The 18,469-nt window shown below is 38.3% G+C and overlaps 1 protein-coding gene across 1 annotated transcript in view; it reads right to left on the reverse strand.

Annotated features, from left to right (window-relative positions):
• Nucleotides 1-1,593: 1,593 nt before the first annotated feature.
• The window catches only part of cntn3a.2 (contactin 3a, tandem duplicate 2), a 66,568-nt gene continuing 49,692 nt past the window's right edge, over nucleotides 1,594-18,469 (reverse strand). Inside the window, exons 14-23 of the mRNA XM_056733823.1 lie at nucleotides 18,224-18,341; nucleotides 16,345-16,503; nucleotides 15,851-16,000; nucleotides 13,825-13,895; nucleotides 13,309-13,543; nucleotides 10,493-10,602; nucleotides 9,952-10,138; nucleotides 8,227-8,339; nucleotides 7,696-7,861; nucleotides 1,594-5,399 (exon numbers count right to left, since the gene is read on the reverse strand). Coding sequence (XP_056589801.1) covers nucleotides 5,299-5,399; nucleotides 7,696-7,861; nucleotides 8,227-8,339; nucleotides 9,952-10,138; nucleotides 10,493-10,602; nucleotides 13,309-13,543; nucleotides 13,825-13,895; nucleotides 15,851-16,000; nucleotides 16,345-16,503; nucleotides 18,224-18,341 — 1,410 coding nt within the window. The 3' untranslated portion in view covers nucleotides 1,594-5,298. The remainder of the gene's footprint in view (nucleotides 5,400-7,695; nucleotides 7,862-8,226; nucleotides 8,340-9,951; nucleotides 10,139-10,492; nucleotides 10,603-13,308; nucleotides 13,544-13,824; nucleotides 13,896-15,850; nucleotides 16,001-16,344; nucleotides 16,504-18,223; nucleotides 18,342-18,469) is intronic.

An 18,469-nucleotide genomic window follows, 5' to 3' on the forward strand; every position in this document is an offset into this window, starting at 1 on the left:
ATAAGGTTGTGCGCACCGCTGCCTTTCTCGCTTTAAATCACCACTAGGCTACCTGTGCCAAGAGGTTGTAAAATACTCGGTGCAGATATTGATCCAAAAGATTTACGTAAATGCCACGCGGTTCTAGAGGCCGCTGTCATTGTTAAATTTAGAGAGACTCTTGAATAAACCCTCAAGTCATTTTCCTCACATAGCTCATTCTTACGAATTAATTGGATGGAAACGGAAGGTAATGAAAATACACACGCATGTATAATAAACGAGCTCATTTTTAAAACTTCTATATCGCAGAATAACATTTCATATTATATTTAGCGTCAAATAGGACCGAGGGGTTCAATATAGTTCTCAATGTGTTCGTTTCACCACACCGCAAATGAGAAACGAACAGATTGGCAGGCATGTTTTCTGGCCGACGAGCGCGAGCGTATCACCGCGGATGGCGGTGGAGTTTGTTTGTTTTCCCTGTGACAGCTGTTTCGGACTCGACCACACAGCAATTTATGGGGCCACTGCGGACAGTTTATCATAGACGGGACATACAGCATACAGCATTCATCACAGGGGAGCCAGGACATGGCCAAGAGAGCAATTCCAGGGGCGACCAAAGCATGGAATGAATCAATGCCAAAGCGAGCGCGCGGAGAGGAAAAACAACTCAAAAATATAGTTCACCCCTAGATACATAAAAAATCATGTTGAATAGACTGCAGTAACTCCTTCGGTACATGGCACCAGACAACCAGCACGCGAGTAAACCTTTCAATACACGCGCGCGACTCATCAGAAATCAACTCAGTTTTATTCAGAGGTTCGATTATGCGGTGACTTGACAGCACAGTTAGAAACCTTGTGTTTTGAAATCAAAATCTGCTGTTTTATTCAGGTTAGTGTTTGTGCTTTGGTAAAACAAATGCGCCGTTTCACTGAAATCTATTAGTAGGCTATTGTAAATAGCAGGAACAGCTCATATATTACCGGTTTAATAGCTCAACAATAGCCGAAAGGGAAAATTAGGAAAACAACCGAGGTGCAAGGGGCATGTTATTGTAATTTCAATAATATCTGACGGGTATTTCAAAGTTAATGATAAACAGGGTTAAATCATTTGGGTGAAAACAGTTCCCATACAAAATGCTCTAAAAGCAATGTGATTATTAGGTGCACGTGCACTCTTTGATGATTGCTCATCAGGGTCTCATCTGCTCTTAGCGCTATAGTGTAATTAAACGGCAGTTTTAAGGGAGAACGACGTGAATGTGACACCAGTATATACAGAGGATGTTCTTTCTCACAGCATTCATGGAGCCTTTAGGCTGGAGTAATGATTTGAAGGGACATTTCTTTCATCATTTACTCATCCATGTCATTTCAAACCCGTACGATTGAAGAAGATATTTTGATGTACATTGGTAACAAACAACATGGGCCCGTTGACTTTGTACTGACATTGTATGGACACAAAGCCAGTGAGACATTTCTCAAAATATCTTCTTTTGTGTTCCACACGAAACATGCATGAGTAAGCAATCGATTTAATGTAATATAATATAATATAATATAATACAAAACATTTTCTGGACATTATGGAGGTAAATCTCCAATAGGTAATTTTATTAAATTTTGCTTTAGAAAAAGTACACACATTAAACAATCAAACATGCACAGCTTAATATACACAGTGAGTCGAATTCTTTCCAATATGAAAACAGTATTCTGATCAAGTACATCATCTCACAGAGATGAAACGCGATGTATTAATACGGAAATATCAAAACATAAGGTCAAATGTTTTTACACATAATCAACGTATGAATGTGATTCTTTAATCCAACACACTTAAACACAAGCTAGGCTTCATCTTCATTATTTGAACAAAAACGATAAAAAAAACAAAATTAACTATTTTATCTTTCTGCAAATCGATTTCTGACAGGCGTAGCCATAAACGTTCTTTACTTTTGACATAATCTTTTGTTTGCACAACACTTGACCTTTTAGCCAAACAAAAAGCCATTACAATGTCGATGTCATTAAACTCAAACATCCAAACAATACTTACAAAATACACTTTTTTCATACTTTTTTTCTTCAAAGCGATCACATAAACCAATGAGTTTAAATCTATTTTTTACATTTATAATAAGCACTTAGGGATCTCAGATGAAGGACTCTGAAGCATCTCTAGAGAAAATATGAATATCCACAAAAATGTGCCGACGATCAAGTATGAAATACACAAGTCCCAACAGGCACCTAAATGTCAGCAGCCATTATCAAAGGTTAAATCAAAATCATGCAGCAGCCTTCATCCTGAACACAAAGCATCCGAGAGCTTCAACAGAGTTTGACGTGACATCTATATTGTACGGCAAGTCTATGGGGATGGTGCGACTTTTCTCGCTGAAAGAGGCCTGACGAGTGCCTGTTTTCATTTACCTTCACTTGATGCTTTTTTACATCTGACCTTACGATTCAAAACCAAGGCCAAATGTGCGAGAGGCCTTGAACAAAGCCCTAGTGTCCTCTCTAATGTGCGTAAGGGAGCGTCTTACAAATGCGCAGCAGCCTTTTAGGTGTACCTCACGTCTCCAATCTGAATAAGACAGAAAAAAGTCTGTCGTGAAAAGAAACAAGAAAAAAAACGTGTCTGCATATAGTTCTGCATGCTGTTCATCTTCTCTACGGTGTCCCATTATTCCCTTTCAGATTTGGTCAAAAGACCCTTTAGGGTCAGCTTTCATTTATTAGGCCGGTTTAATGGTTTCTACATCATGGATCAGTCGAATCATTCATCACAAAATGACTAAAAAGAGACGTCTGTTATGACGCTATCAGATTTTTTCCCTCCATTCTCATTTTGGAATATCCTCCATTTTCATGTTTGTATTTATTTTCTTTAGGCAGCAAAGTAAGGCTGTGTGTTTTTGTAGTGTTGTGACAACTATTATAATTAATTACTGGTACTGTGCTCTGTACAAATACAGCGCCTGTTCTTAAAGCAATTCTCCACTTTTGAATGCGACTAGGTAAGCAGATTTTCGCTCCAAAGTTTCCTACACACATCCGATTCAGCTGATAAAGACCCTGCGGAGCATCTGGTAAATGGCCTAGAATCCGAGCCGCAGTCCAGAATGCGCAGCTATTCGTTTAACAAATACAACAAATAAACTCTCAGAGTGAGTTCACTAAACGTTTGCGCATGTGACATCTTTCCTGTAGCTCAGTGATAAGAGGATGGCGCCAACAACACCAAGGTCGTGGGTTCGACTCCAGGGGATTGAACATACTAAGAAATAAATGTATAGGATAATGCAATGTAATGTCTGCCAAATGCATATATGTAAATAATAATGTAACTAACATCTCAGTAAAAATATTTCCAAATTTAGTTTGTTCTCGAATGTGCTTTAGTCAAAAAAGTATTTTAAAACGTAAAACGCAATTCACGTTACGCTATTACTGCCCGCTTTGAGATGTACGCTTATATTTTCGATAGATGATGGCATTGGTTATTTACCAAATGATTAAATGATTGACAATTAAAAAAAAAAAAAAGCATATTTCTGCGAACTACAGCAAAATAATGCAGACAACACATGCAACTGAACACTGAAATCAGCAGTCGCGATTCATTACTTTCTTACTTTCTTTTCTCATTCATTAATTCTTACTGAAGTCCATCTCTTGACTAATGTTTGCTAAAAACTCTTATAATACACAGCAAAATATAAAAAAAAGCTTTTAGCAAACCTTCAGCATTTCAGGTTTAAGATTAATCACGTATTCAACTTCTGGTGCTAGGCTTCCTTTGAAAACGCATAAAAAGTGGGGATGCACTTTTATCTATACCGCAGACTTCTATACAACACTCTTGCGTATTGAAACAGCAGCAGCAGGTGGAACTGTGGTTTAGAGAGTGCTCACTTGTATATCTACGCCTGTGCTCGCTCGGTTGTAATACTGCAGATAACCCAAGGGCAAAGAATATAACAGAAACTCATATTCAATGCACTGTTGGAGAGAATGCCCTTAAAATGAATCAAAAATGCATTTTTGGGTTTATGCCTTAGCGTACATATAGAGTGTCGTGTAATAGATGTTGTTAACAGCGGCGTGTACAGACAAGTAAAATAAACCCTATGTCCTGAAATGATCACTTTACTGAAGCATGACTAAAAACACTGAGATTTTTAGAATATATAATAGATTTATGTTAAATAATAGTACAGGTAAAAAAAGGAAAATATTAAGAAATAAAATCCCAGTAAAGCCACTTTTCTGATCATAATCGTGGGTCCTTGATACGTTTTGCAGTCAAAGTAACTGAAATAACTGTGAAACGGTCCACAATACTGTAATACCTGGACACCTTTCCAACCCTCCCTAAGCAAAAACTGCATTTTGCACCATAAAACCGGCCATATTCTCCTTCTAATCTAAAGCCTTAGAACTGCCTGTAGGTTTTACAGGTGTAGATCTGTTACTAAAAGCCACATAAAAGCTGCTATGATGCTCTCCAAGGCCCATTCCAACTAAGGCGGCTTTAAGCATGTTCTATTGACTTAACAGTCTAATGTATTCCCTCGTGTTATTCATTCATGCCTCATAATCCACCAATAACAGACGCCAGGGCTGTACATTCCAGTGATGTGTTATACATATTTATGCACATTGAGATTCCAAGAATAACCATTTCAAGTCTCCTGCTGTTAACACAGTTGTGCAAAGCATAAACCAAAACACGCCATCTCCATAATGCGTACCCTCGTCACATTCACGAGTACTCGTAGGCTTGTAGCTGCAACGTGGGGCCTGAAGCAAAAAAAGACCAGCCTAAAACCTCGATAAGGCACATAGACTCTCGTACAAGTAAATTAAGTAGTAAGCAAAAGCGAATGTTATTAAGGATGTGAAAATATCAAAACGACAAAAAGCTTTAAAAGGATCCTAACTACTTTGGCATGTACATGGAAATAAGGCATTTGTTTTGAGGGGCCGCGGAGATGACATCTCATTGCAGTACCATGAGTCATCCCTCCTTATGAAAAACCTCTCGGACGGCTCGCAAGGAGACGACGGTACACTGTACATGCGCACGAAACCCCACCGCAGTGACGCCGTTGTTTTCCTGTCACGCTCCTCAAGTGGATCGCCAGACATCGGCTCAGATAATTATGGAGAGATGGATCAATAATCTTGCCTCAGAAGTGTTTCCGTGCCTCTCTCCAATCATTCCACAGCGAGGAAGAGTACGGGCAATCAAACCGGTCGAGAGATGTTCAATTCTTCAGACTGTTAACACAAAGCCGGTCTCACTGTCGATAATGCGATAATGGAAAGCAGGGAGATGGGGATTGTATTGGCTCGCCAGGCTCTGGAACCTCGCACGCTCATACCTGAAATAAAGAAACAAGATTTTAAGGCACCGGGGCCTCTCGAACAGATTTACTTGTGATTGATGAATACGAATAATCTAGGAAACATAACGGCAATAAAGAGAGGCATCGCTGGGAATTGAGGGATGAAATTAGCCCTGCGGTTTTTATCACAGTTACTGAATATCAGCGTTTGGCTCTAAATCAACATACTGCACCGGACAGCCTTGTGCTTTGAGCGGGTTTACTTTACCTTCCCAGAAGACGCACTTGGAGATGTTTTTTCTTCCGTTTAAATTGCTGCAATAAATAACTAGATTTTCTGAAGAAATTGGTGGAGGTGGATGGCTGTGCTACACTGATGCTAGGGGTGGCGTGGGTACTTGCACAGTGTCACTGTGTGATTGCTAAGGTGTTCTGAGTGGTGCATTGCTGCGTAGTTGCTAGGGCATTGCTAGATGGTTGCTAGGTCTCTTAAAGGGATAGTTCACCCAAAAATGAAAAGTCTGTCACCCTCATGTCATTACAAACCTGTATGACCTTGTTCTTCTGCAGAACACAAAAAATATATTTTGTAAAATACAACATTGGCCTCCATTGACTTCGACTGTAGACACTGAGACATTTCTCAAAATATCTTCTTTCGTGTTCCACTAAAGGAGGATTCATATACAGGATAGTTTAGTTATTTCAAGTGGCTTTACACTTCCCAGTAGACGCTCTATGAGCACTTTTTCCTCCTTTTAAATTACTCCAATAAATAACTACTTAAAGCGAAAGGAGGATGTGTAACCTCGCTGTCAGCCCTGCTAATAATTTCCCATATTAACAGTCGAAAGAAAGTTGCTGCTTTTTTATGAAAGCTAGACATTGCGGACCAATGCATGAAAAATGTGAATAATAAACCACGGAGAATCCCTTCCCTAACATTTGCGTCAGCCTGGAACGTTGTATTCACGGGGGAGCAGAGACGAGCGAGCAGAGATAGATGGCGAGAGCTTGGGCTAGTTAATAAAGATAAGACTGCTTAGCCCAGTGGAGAATAAAAGGTGCACAAGGAGGACACGTCAAATCGCTAGAACTCATTTAGAGAGACGCATTAAACTCTGCTGGATGCGGTAACGAAACATCCCTGCCCCAAACTGCACCTGGGCTGATGGCTCAGGGGAACGAGAGGAGAACATTATAAGGTCAACTGCACATTGTTTTTATTATAGAGGCCTGTGTGTTTAATGTATTATAGAGGCCTGTGTGTTTAATGTATTATAGAGGCCTGTGTGTTTAATGTTCCTTCTGTGCCGAATATCTATTTATGGGAAGGGTACACTTCGCTTGCGGGTTGATACTTGCAAGGAAAATGTGATATTGTGTAATGAGGTAGACATTAAAATAAAGGAGTCAAAATAAAAACAAAATGGTTTGAGAATCAATGATGATAGAATCTATTTTTCTATTTAGATTAACCCTATAAGGTGTGTTTTATTATTATTATATTATATAACTTTGAAAACACAACTATAAACTATAATAACTTAATATTTCTGTTTTATTAGCTTTTATATATATTTTTAGAATTTTTTTTTCTTTACGTAACTTTTAGTAAAATCTTTAGCAATTTGGTAAAGTGCTTATGTCATTTTAAAAAAAAATATGTTGCTATAAAGTTTAAATTGAAATAGAAATAGATTTTTATATCAGTTTCAATGTAATTTTTTCTTTTATGTTCAGTTCATATTTTTAGGAATTCAACTTAAACTTGTGTTAAATAAGTTTAAATCTATTTATTTAAGCTATTTCTTTATTTATTAGATATTAATTATTACAATGGTCTTGTTCTATAAACACCATGCACTGTACTGAGTTTTACCTTTCTTAGTTTTTCCTTTTTTCTTATTTGCTCCTGTAAAGCTGCTTTGGAACAATGCACATTGTGAAAAGCGCTATATAAATAAATAGAATTGAATTAAATCAAATAATCATTAAAATATATATATTTACGGAGATATTTTGTTGGATTTCATTTACCATAAAAAGTTTTAAGAATTTTGGTTTTAGATAAATTTTACTTTAGTTTAGTTTCAACTATAATAACCATGAAACTACTATTAGCCTATTCGTAGAATTCCTCCCATACTTATGCGTCATTAGCAGAATAATGATTATCAGACATGTCAAACACTACTTGCATCTACCATTGGTCAAAACAACAAAAAGCCCCACTGTTTTACGTCTTCAGATAGACTGAGATTCTGTGATATGGTGTGTAAATGAAACGATTCACCCTTAATGATGTTTTTAAAGAAAAGTGAAATCTTACTGAGCTTATGGATGTTGATGGGTTCAGTGGGGGTTCCCTCTCCCCCGTCGCTCAGCGCTTTGATCTGAATGATGTAATCATCATCTGCAGGTAAGGTGAGCTCCACCGAGGTCAGGTTTGTTGATATGGTGTTAATTTCTTTATGCCGGTTCCTTCTGTAAGACACCTGGAAACAACAAATGGGAAAAGTGCTAACAACCACTTAACTTAATTCACCACGAGCTATTTCTGTGAGTAAGGAAAATAAAATCAAATTATCAAACACGGTAGGAGACCACGGTGTTTAATAGCACAGCTGTGTAGCTGTGCATGGTATAGCGTCTATTTTCCGGATGCGGTGGAAATTCATTTTATTTTTAATTTTTGTTTCCTCTAAGGTGGGTAATTTTGGAATACACAAGAGAAATAATATATGCACTTTAATGTCAATGTTTTCCTAAATGCTCAAGGGAACAGAAGAAACTAATAGGATTATGTGAATATAATGCCCCATAGATCACGTCGAAGATTACATTGCTGGGAAGCACTTACCTGATACCCAGTAACCTCTGACTCCATTTCCAGTGAAATGACGGCTTCCCAATGAACAGTGAGCTTAGAGCCAATCAGGTTCCACTCCACGTTCAAAGGTGACTGCCCGGGTGCTGAAAGGGAAAACGGCGCTCGTAAATAACAAGTGACCAACTTCACAGAGAAAGCCAATAGAGCCGTCTGGCTGTCTTCCGTTTTTCTTCTTCTTAACTCTTTCCCATCCAGCGGGAGCATTTTTTAACATTTTTACAAAGCTTTGATGGTCCCCAGAATATTTTCTCTGTATAGATATATGTATATGTATGTACATATACATATAACTATATTTATACACATGCATACATATATACATGTATATGCAAATCTATCTATTTGAAGTATATCAAATTTCAGAACAAAACATCTGCTTCATTGCAAAATCTTCATTTGCTCTTTTTATGGTTTCTTAAATACAACATTTTGAAGGAAAGGCTGGGAAATTAGCATTTTTGCCAAAGACATCGAGATCAGCTTCAGAAAGATGATAAGGATCTGCAGATGCTGTAGTTTTTCAGAAGATGGGTAACAGTACTCCTTATCTTATAGACGGTTTCATCGGAGAAACCCGACTGGCCCAAGGTTAACTTCCTGGCTGTGTTTGGTTATTGTAGAAAGGTTCAATAAAACGAAGGAAGGAGACGGGAACCGGCAGACATTTAAATAAACATTTAATCAAATAAAATCAAGAGTAAAAAGACAGCCGGCCGCCCCTCACGGTCGACGGCCGGCGAATAAAACATAAACACAAATACAAACATGTTCGGGGCCGGTCCTCTCTCTTCGACGGTCCGGTCGCTCGTTCTCTTATATGCTCCGAGTCTCCTATGTGATTCGAGACTGGTGCGCACACAGCTGGCGCTCATTTACAATTACTCACCGGTCTCGAACCTCGGTCTCGCCCCGCCTACTCCACTACAGTTATAATATAACAATTGATTTTATGTTTAATTTATATTAATATTGATTGATATTAATATTTTGCTGTATACAAACTTAATGAAATTAAAACTCCTCAACAGTTATTGATTCTTTGCAGAACAGTCAATAACAGTAGAAACATAAATTGCCGTAAATTTCCTGTCAATGGCGGAAATGAGGAAGAATTAAAGTAACATTAGACTGAAATAAAAATCAGTTTCTGACATGAGTTCTCACCCTCATTCCTTCTCTTCCTTTAACTCTGGTCCTATATAAAAACCTTAATACTGCATTAACAATAAAAGACAATTATGACAAAAAAGTAGATATCTGCAATGGGTTATATTTTTAAAGCTGCATTCTGTCACATTTGCCATCTCTGTTTTAAACGTAAAATTACAGATTACTTAACATATCAAATGATGTCAAACAGACATCTCCTGTGAAATCGCAACCTATAGCTAAACATGTAAATCATCATAAGCTTACAGAAGTAAGATAAGAAGAAAGATCTGAAAACCTATGCCCGGTTTCACAGATAAGGTTTAAGACCTGTCCCAGACTAAAATAAAAGTTTAAATATTGAATAATTTGACTAAGGCAAAATCCTGGTATAACCTAAGCCCTGTCTGTGAAACTGAGCCTTATTTTTTGTGCACAATCTCAATATCTGTTTCTATTTAATTTTAACCAAAAAGTACAAATTGCAGCTTTAAAAATACAGCATGTAAGCGCGGCTTAAATTGATTCTTTTCACTGGATACTCACGGGACTTTTTGGTGGTCACGTTGATGGTGGGTGAGATAGGGCCAGTGCCCGCTGTGTTGAAAGCACTCAATGTCAGAAAATACTGCGTGTATCCTCTCAGGCCACTGATGTTAACCTTGTTCTGATTGGCAGACACTCTGACTTTGCCCATGGTCTCTGGTTTTGTATCATCCTCCCAGTACACCACCTGATCTCAGCAATGAAGAGAGAAAGCACATGCTGTTTCAAAAGCCTCAGAATCATAAAACAGGAGTATGTTTATTACACACGGTGACACAGACTTAGAGCTTATGAGAGCAATGTATAATGTTCTCTACATCCTTAAAAGAGATCACGAGAAGCCATTTCTGCCATGCTGCAGCGAGGGCTTCACATGCATACCGTGAGAACAAGACTCCCTTTTCTTATTTTCAAATGGAGTGTTCCCATGGGTACATAGGGAATTTTAGGTGCGCCGTGGGAGATGACAGGCACCGACAGAGCACACGGTGCATTTCAAAACCGGACAGAGAGTCATTTCCATTTAGAAGAAGGGACGCACCTCGTAGCCCAACACTCTTTCTGGGGAAGAGGTGAGAATGTGCCACATCACTTCAATTTCTGTGGCAGAAATGCTTCGGGCCCACACTCCAGCAGGAACACCACTGGGCTCTGACGACAGAGGAAAACACAAGAAAGAGATCACTACAGACAACAAGAAAGAATAGAAGAGAGAAGACTAAAACATATGATAGTAGAAAAGAAGAGGGAATGGATAAGAAAGAGGTGAAGTTTGAGGAGAAAAAATAAGGCGAGAGGAAAAGAGAAGAGAAGAAGAAAGTAGAAAAGAGGCGAGGGAAGGAGAAAGAGATGAAGAAAAGATAAGAATAAAGACAGCAGCAGACAGGACAAAAGGGGAGAAGAAAAAAGGATAGAGAAGAGGAGTAGAGGAGAGAATAGGAAATGAGAAGATAGAAATTTTGAAAAGGGGAAGAGAAGAGAGAAAAGACAGAAGAGAAGGGATAAAGGAGAGGAAAGGAGAAGAGAACAGAGGGAGGGATGAAGAAAGGAGAAAAGAGGCTGGGCAGAAAAGAGGAGAAAGAAGCAGAAATGAAAAGAAAGCAGTAGAAACGGGCAGGAGGCGAAAAAAAATTAGATAGGAGAAATAATGAAAAGAGTGGAAAAAAGGAGAGAAAGGAAAGCGAGAAAAATAAAGGAAAAAGGAGATGAAAGAAGAGAAAGGAGAAGAAAGGTAGGAAAGAGGAGATGTGAAGAAATGATGTAACAAGAAGTGAGGAGAAGAAAAGGAAGACAGAGAATAGAGAGGGTTCAAGAAGGGAGTGAGGAAAAATGAGAAGAGGAGAGGAGAAAAAAGAGGAGTGGGGAAAAGAGAAGATATGAAAAAAACAAATAAGAAAGTAAAAAAAGAGAAAAGGGGAAGAGAGGAGAAGAGAACAGAGGGAGGGATGAAGAAAGGAGAAAAGAGGCTGGGCAGAAAAGAGGAGAAAGAAGCAGAAATGAAAAGAAAGCAGTAGAAACGGGCAGGAGGCGAAAAAAAATTAGATAGGAGAAATAATGAAAAGAGTGGAAAAAAGGAGAGAAAGGAAAGCGAGAAAAATAAAGGAAAAAGGAGATGAAAGAAGAGAAAGGAGAAGAAAGGTAGGAAAGAGGAGATGTGAAGAAATGATGTAACAAGAAGTGAGGAGAAGAAAAGGAAGACAGAGAATAGAGAGGGTTCAAGAAGGGAGTGAGGAAAAATGAGAAGAGGAGAGGAGAAAAAAGAGGAGTGGGGAAAAGAGAAGATATGAAAAAAACAAATAAGAAAGTAAAAAAAGAGAAAAGGGGAAGAGAGGAGAAGAGAACAGAGGGAGGGATGAAGAAAGGAGAAAAGAGGCTGGGCAGAAAAGAGGAGAAAGAAGCAGAAATGAAAAGAAAGCAGTAGAAACGGGCAGGAGGCGAAAAAAAATTAGATAGGAGAAATAATGAAAAGAGTGGAAAAAAGGAGAGAAAGGAAAGCGAGAAAAATAAAGGAAAAAGGAGATGAAAGAAGAGAAAAGAGAAGAAAGGTAGGAAAGAGGAGATGTGAAGAAATGACGTAACAAGAAGTGAGGAGAAGAAAAGGAAGACAGAGAATAGAGAGGGTTCAAGAAGGGAGTGAGGAAAAATGAGAAGAGGAGAGGAGAAAAAAGAGGAGTGGGGAAAAGAAAAGATATGAAAAAAAACAAATAAGAAAGTAAAAAAAGAGAAAAGGGGAAGAGAGGAAAACAAAAAAGAGGAGATGATAGAAGAAAACAACAGATAAGAGTAAAGGGGAGAAGAAAGGCAAAGACAAGAACAGAAAAAGACAAAACAAACAGAGACAAGACAGGAACAGAAAAGACAAGAGAAAATGAGAGGAGACTTAAGATGACAAGACAGAAGATAGAAAAGACAAAGAGGAGAAGAGTCACTGTCACTCCTCCCGTCTAAACTTGATCTCCAGCGGACAAATCAGTGTAAGAGCAATGTGAGATCATTTTTATCTCAAACTCTAAATGACTTTGTGGCCTTTGTTATAATGTGTTGGCTGTCTGACACAGATAAAGATTATCCGTAGAGAAATTCAATTAATACTGTAACTTACTGACAGAACATGGTCACTACCTGTTACTACATACTCTAATAACTAATATCAATCTGACAGTAAAGAATCCCACCTCAAGTCAACTAAAACATCCCCAAGATGCCACTACAAATGCTGAGGACGCTTTACATTTACATGCGCAACAGTATGTGATGCTGCTGACAGTATGTGCTTGGCTCTGTAATTGCTAAAACGGAAAAAGCTTTTTTCTTGAAAAGTACAAAAGGCATTACGCCAAGATGCAATTTAAAAAGAACAGGAAAGGGCAACCGTGAGAGGTCACCTGTAGCTTTGAGAATTTGCATTAAAAAATGGGAAAAATTGAAAGCAGCAGTTCATAACTTTTGTCTGTCTATCGCCATCTCTGTTTGAAAAGAAAATTGCAGGTTAACCTACATTTCCAACAAAGTCATACCTCAGCTTCTAAATCATTATCATAAGTTAAATGTTGTGAGTCGAGTAGAAGTTTTTCATGTCCCTGCTCAATAGATACCTTTGATCGTGGCTTGGCTGATCAAGTTTTGTTGTGACTTCATAGTCTAGATTTTATATTCAAACAGGTTCATTAGGATATTAAAATGAAAGTTGACGCATGACTTTGCAAATTAATAAACGATATAACGGAGTCACAATCCGCTTGCATGCGTAATTAGTTTAATGTTAAGATGCGACTACGAATGAGTAACGATAAATAAAAGAATCCTGCAATGCATTATTGACGCTTGACACAATCTTTGACAGTATGTCCAACTCACCATTCTCAGCTGAGAATACGATGGTAACAGGGCTGAACGGTCCCTGGCCTTTGGTGTTGTAGGCACCCACTTTCACATTAAATGGAGAGAAAGGTGAAATGCTCTCATTCCGATACAAGTAGCGAGACTGTGCCGGGGCTGAGATGACGGCGTGTGTCCAGTTGACCTCCCCAAGTGGCCGGAAAGCAATGATGTAGCCGAAACCGTCTCCGTTTTGAAGTTCTTCAGGTACAGGCTAAGAGGGAAACATGAAACTATAGTGATATTAAAACATACAGACCAGATTCAGTCTCAGGTTGACACCCAGTGCCATGCCAAAACCTTTCCCGTTCCTGAAAGTGTCACAGCCTAATACAGAACTGAATCTGAATTGAATGCCATTATGGGAGTGAAGGGCCCAGATGGAAAACAGGCTTGGCTTTGACTTGCGTAATAAATACCCCCATTCAATTCCATTTAATTAGCCCAAACTATTACCACGCTCAGAGGGAGTGATAATATAGACAGATGACTTACCTCCCATGTTATCACCAACTCTGACTTGGAGCCGCCCCCACCTCCGACATCAGCGGGTGCCGTGTCGGGAACTGTGTGCCGGAAGAGAAAAATGGCAATGTTTTTCAAACAGCAGATGCATGAATGTAAGGGCGTGTTGCTTCTTTTTTCCCCGTTTCTTTTATCCGAAGCCTCATGATAAGTATCGACTGAAACAAAGCACAGTCCCTTAGCAACTGCTTTTAAAGCTTTTGTGGGCAGCTTTGTTGCCTGTGAAATTCGTGTTCAAGAGTCTCTCCACAATAATGCAAAATAAGAATTTGGTCCATAATATACAAAGAAGCACTTAAGCACTAAAACTGGATCACTTCATCGTGGGTAATTTGAGGAATACGGACACTTCGAACATCAGCAGTCACAGCTTCATGCAGCCATTCACTGACCTCTGATGCAACGTAAATTAATTTCCCAGTCTGGCAAGCTCTAATATGATTGGCCGATTTGACGGGAATAAATGCACAGAGGGGATTGATCAATCTGAAAGAGCTGGATTTGCTCAAATTTGCCAGGTTAGTGACAACAGATCTTCGAAAAACACGGAGAGAAAGTTCATTGTGAAATGCAACAGTTGTGAACATGGACAATATGTCTGTTAAAATGAGTACAAAGTATAAACAATAACAGATGAACCTGCCCATAAATCTCATACATAAACAAAACAGAGAGTGATTGGTCGATCTACGAAAATGTGCACAAAGCGTATAGCCACCATGCCAATATTAGACTTGTTATCTGGTCAATGGTATAATGACAATACTCTATGTACTGTAAATATGTCTCTGGCTCTATTAAAATACAACCAGAAAATATAGAATTAAAAACAGAAAAAATTCTGAAAAAAGTGGCCAATATTGTGAATTCTTCTTAAACATGAGGAATAGCTGGAACTTGACTCTTAAACCTCAGTGAAATAAACAATCATTTCTAATCTAATGACTTCAGAAAAGTCTATAAAAAGAGTTGAGCTTAGTGGCAAGAGAGGTCACACTAAATACTAAGTTTTGCCTGAAAAAGTCATTTTATTCTGAAAAAATGTGTCTTTTTAATTTTGTGTACATTGGGAGTGTCACAAAATGCAGATATTGGCAATCATCGTGTTAATAAAAAATGATCAATCTCATGTTATTCCTACAGTACACGCATACAATAGATGAATATATGAATCATTCATTATTTATTAACCAATGTCTCACTATACAAAGGCTGCGTCGAAATCGCTTAATTCCATACTATACAGTAGGCGAAAATGAGTATGAGTTATGAATAGTATGTCCGAAAACTCAGTATGCAAAAAAACAGTAGGCGAGAAATACCCGGATGGATTACCACTTCTGCCGAGATTGTGAGTGTGGATCGAATGGACACTTATCCATCCCATGATGCCACAGGAGCTGAGCAACGGTCAATTTTCAAAAGTAAATCAAATTTAGCAGAAAACTTTAAGGTGGACAATAAATGAATTTCTTGTGACTAAATTAGGTTTTTAATAATGCTCATGTGTAGGTTGTTGTTAATAAGTCATAGGTCAAAGAGCATACGAGTCACATGACCATAAAACATGGCAGACACAGTATGTCTGAAATCTATTCATACTACTCCCACTCACACTATATAGAACGTACTGTGTTAACGGCCGATGGGTAAGAAGGTACTTATTCAAATTCAGTACGCACTGTCACAGTATACGATTTCGGATGAAGCCAAACGGAACAGAATTAAAAAAAACAGTCATGACTGATAGTTTGCATAATAGGATTAAAGCATCATTTATTTATTTTTTAAAAACATAGTAATATATATTTTTATTTAATTATGATTAATGCATTTTTTTTTTAATATTGTGATAATTTCGTTATCGTGAATTCATGTCCCACGGAAATCAAGTAGTAAAAATCTGCTTTGGTGACAGCCCTAGTGTACGTATTTCCTGTTGGTATTTTAATAAAGAGGGGAGGGGGGCATGGATGCTAAAGCAAAAGCATCTCACCTGCATCTTCCGTCCTCGTCTTAAGAGAAGCCGGACTTGGCTCTCCCACGCCGACGCTGTTTCTGGCCAACACTCGGAACTCAAATTCCACCCACGCGTTCAGATCCACCACGGTCGCTGTCCGAGTGTTCCCGTCAATCACCTCCGGGACTGAGAGCAAACAGAAAAGCCGCGGCTTAACCGCAATGACCTGGCTTACACGCTAAAATCAACAATAAAAGCCTCATCCTGAGCTAATGTTTACAGTAAGCCCTGAATGTCACGATTGGAAAATGGCGTCTCATTTCTGGGTGGGATGTTGTTTCAATTACATACGCCCAGGCGAGCTCTAGATGAAGTCATTCTGCCTTGGCACTTAGAGCTCCTTATATATATACTGACAGCAAGAGTAAGCTTCTTTTTTTAAAGCAGATGAGACCTGCTATGGTAATTTTAGCCTCTCTTACTAAAACCACGCTCTGCTTGACTAGCTTTAGCTAATCCCGTATTGTTACCCGTGTTCACCGCCTGCCAGCCCACAGTGAAAGCCGTCTTGGCCTGGATGATATAGCTCGTGATGGGGCTTCCGTTATCCTGGCTGGGTCTCCATGAAAGCTGAGCTGTGCTGTCCGTGATCTCTTCCACCGTTACGCCATCTGGGGCTCCCGGGGGACCTGATCCAATCAGACAATTAGCAGTGAATTAGCAATTAGAAATGAAGTTACCTTCAATGACGTGTAACCTTGTTCACCCTCCTGCCGGGAATCTCATCTCGTATTGGGCGCATCTGATCTCTGTGCTAGAAGCCTGATTTCAAGAAGCCGCCATTATAGATTTAGAAAGGCTAAAGCTGGATATTCAGAAGCTTGTTTGTTTGTGACTGTTTTCTTAACAGCTAAAGTGCGCCTGCTTTGAACGATTGCGATGGAGCAACAGTATTAAAATGTGCAAGGAATGTTTTGTGCTTTATTTAGTAAATAAATACAATTTTTGTCCCGTTTACCAGCACAAATATCAAATAAATTCTTGAATCAAGAAACATGTTTTAGAAGCAAAATGACCTAATATATTAAAGGAACAGTTTAACCCAAAATAAATATTCCTTCATTGTTCCAAATCTGTTTGAAGATTTTGCCACCATTGACCACCATATTAGGGAAAAAATACAATGGTAGTCAAAAGTACCCCAGAACTATTTGCTTTACTACATTCTTCAAAATATCTTCTTTTGTGTTTAACAGAACAAAGATATTTACAAATCATTTTTTCTACTATTGTTTCTTACTGAAAATAAACTGAAGTATCTGCCAATGGGCTATGAAAAATAAGCTTGAAATAAATAATATATATTTACAGTATCTCACAGAAGTGAGTACACCCCTCACATTTTTGTAAGTATTTTATTATATCTTTTAATGCGACAACACTGAAGAAATGACACTTTGCTACAATGTAAAGTAGTGAGTGTACGGCTTGTATAACAGATTCAATTTGCTGTCCCCTAAAAATAACTCAACACACAGTCTTTAATGTCTATTAATGTCATTGACCGCTGCCAACAAAAGTGAGAACAACCCTAAGTGAAAATGTCCACAAAGTGTCAATATTTTGTGTGACCACTATTATTTTCCAGAACTGCCTTAACCTTCTTTGGCAGTTCATCAGAGCTTCACAGGTTGCATATTAGGAACTATTTGACATAAAGGAAATATTTTACATATTTATGTTTTATGTAGCCAACTTGATTTTTTTTACTGTATTAGCTTACTTAATTTTTTTATTCGATTCTGAAAACATGTTAATATCTTGGCGTCTCACGTAAACTTAGACATTTATACTAGTAATCGGGACAAAAATACTAAATTCATTTTTTGGTGTGAATTTATGTACACATTTAAATCCCGATAAAGGGAATCATAAAAAATGAAGCAGTCTCATTATGTTAAGAAATTTGACCAGACTTCCACAATATTATTAAAAATGATCAAAAGCTACATTAGTAAAAGTTGCCAAGTCACCTTAATTTCATGTAAAAGGTATTGATCCTCTAAACTCATTTGGAACCTTTAAAAACGGCTCTAATACGTTCGTATAATTGCTTCTAGTCACAGCCTATACAATAAAGATTTATCACCCAGTCCAAAATATATAAATACCTGTATATTCCTATTAGCAATGATTTTAAACTAAAGGAACAATATTCCCCAAAAGTTCATTCTGTTATTCAGTCATGTCATTTCAAACACGTATGAAAGAATTTTTTGTCATTTCCTATACGCTTAATAAATGGGGACTGAACACTTCAGTAACGTTAATAAATATACCACCCAGCCACATTTCTATTACGTTTTCCATCCAAATTCCAATAATAAATGTCAAACACTGGGAACTTACCTTTCACAATTAAAATGGCTGCAGCCGACAAACTCTCGACATCTGTGTCGACCACACACACATATTTTCCGGCATGTTTCAGCTGTATGTTTCGTATCATCAGATCTCCAGATGTGCCCTACCGATAGAAACACACACACATTACTATCTGCTATCAACAGGGACTTTAAAACGGCGGTAAGATGTGCGAGTTGTTTGCAATGCTCCCCGGCAAGTGCTTCAGTAAGTGTAGACACCCCGCTGGGT

This window comes from Triplophysa dalaica, chromosome 20 (assembly GCF_015846415.1).
Source record: "Triplophysa dalaica isolate WHDGS20190420 chromosome 20, ASM1584641v1, whole genome shotgun sequence".
Classification (NCBI taxonomy): Eukaryota; Metazoa; Chordata; class Actinopteri; order Cypriniformes; family Nemacheilidae; genus Triplophysa; species Triplophysa dalaica.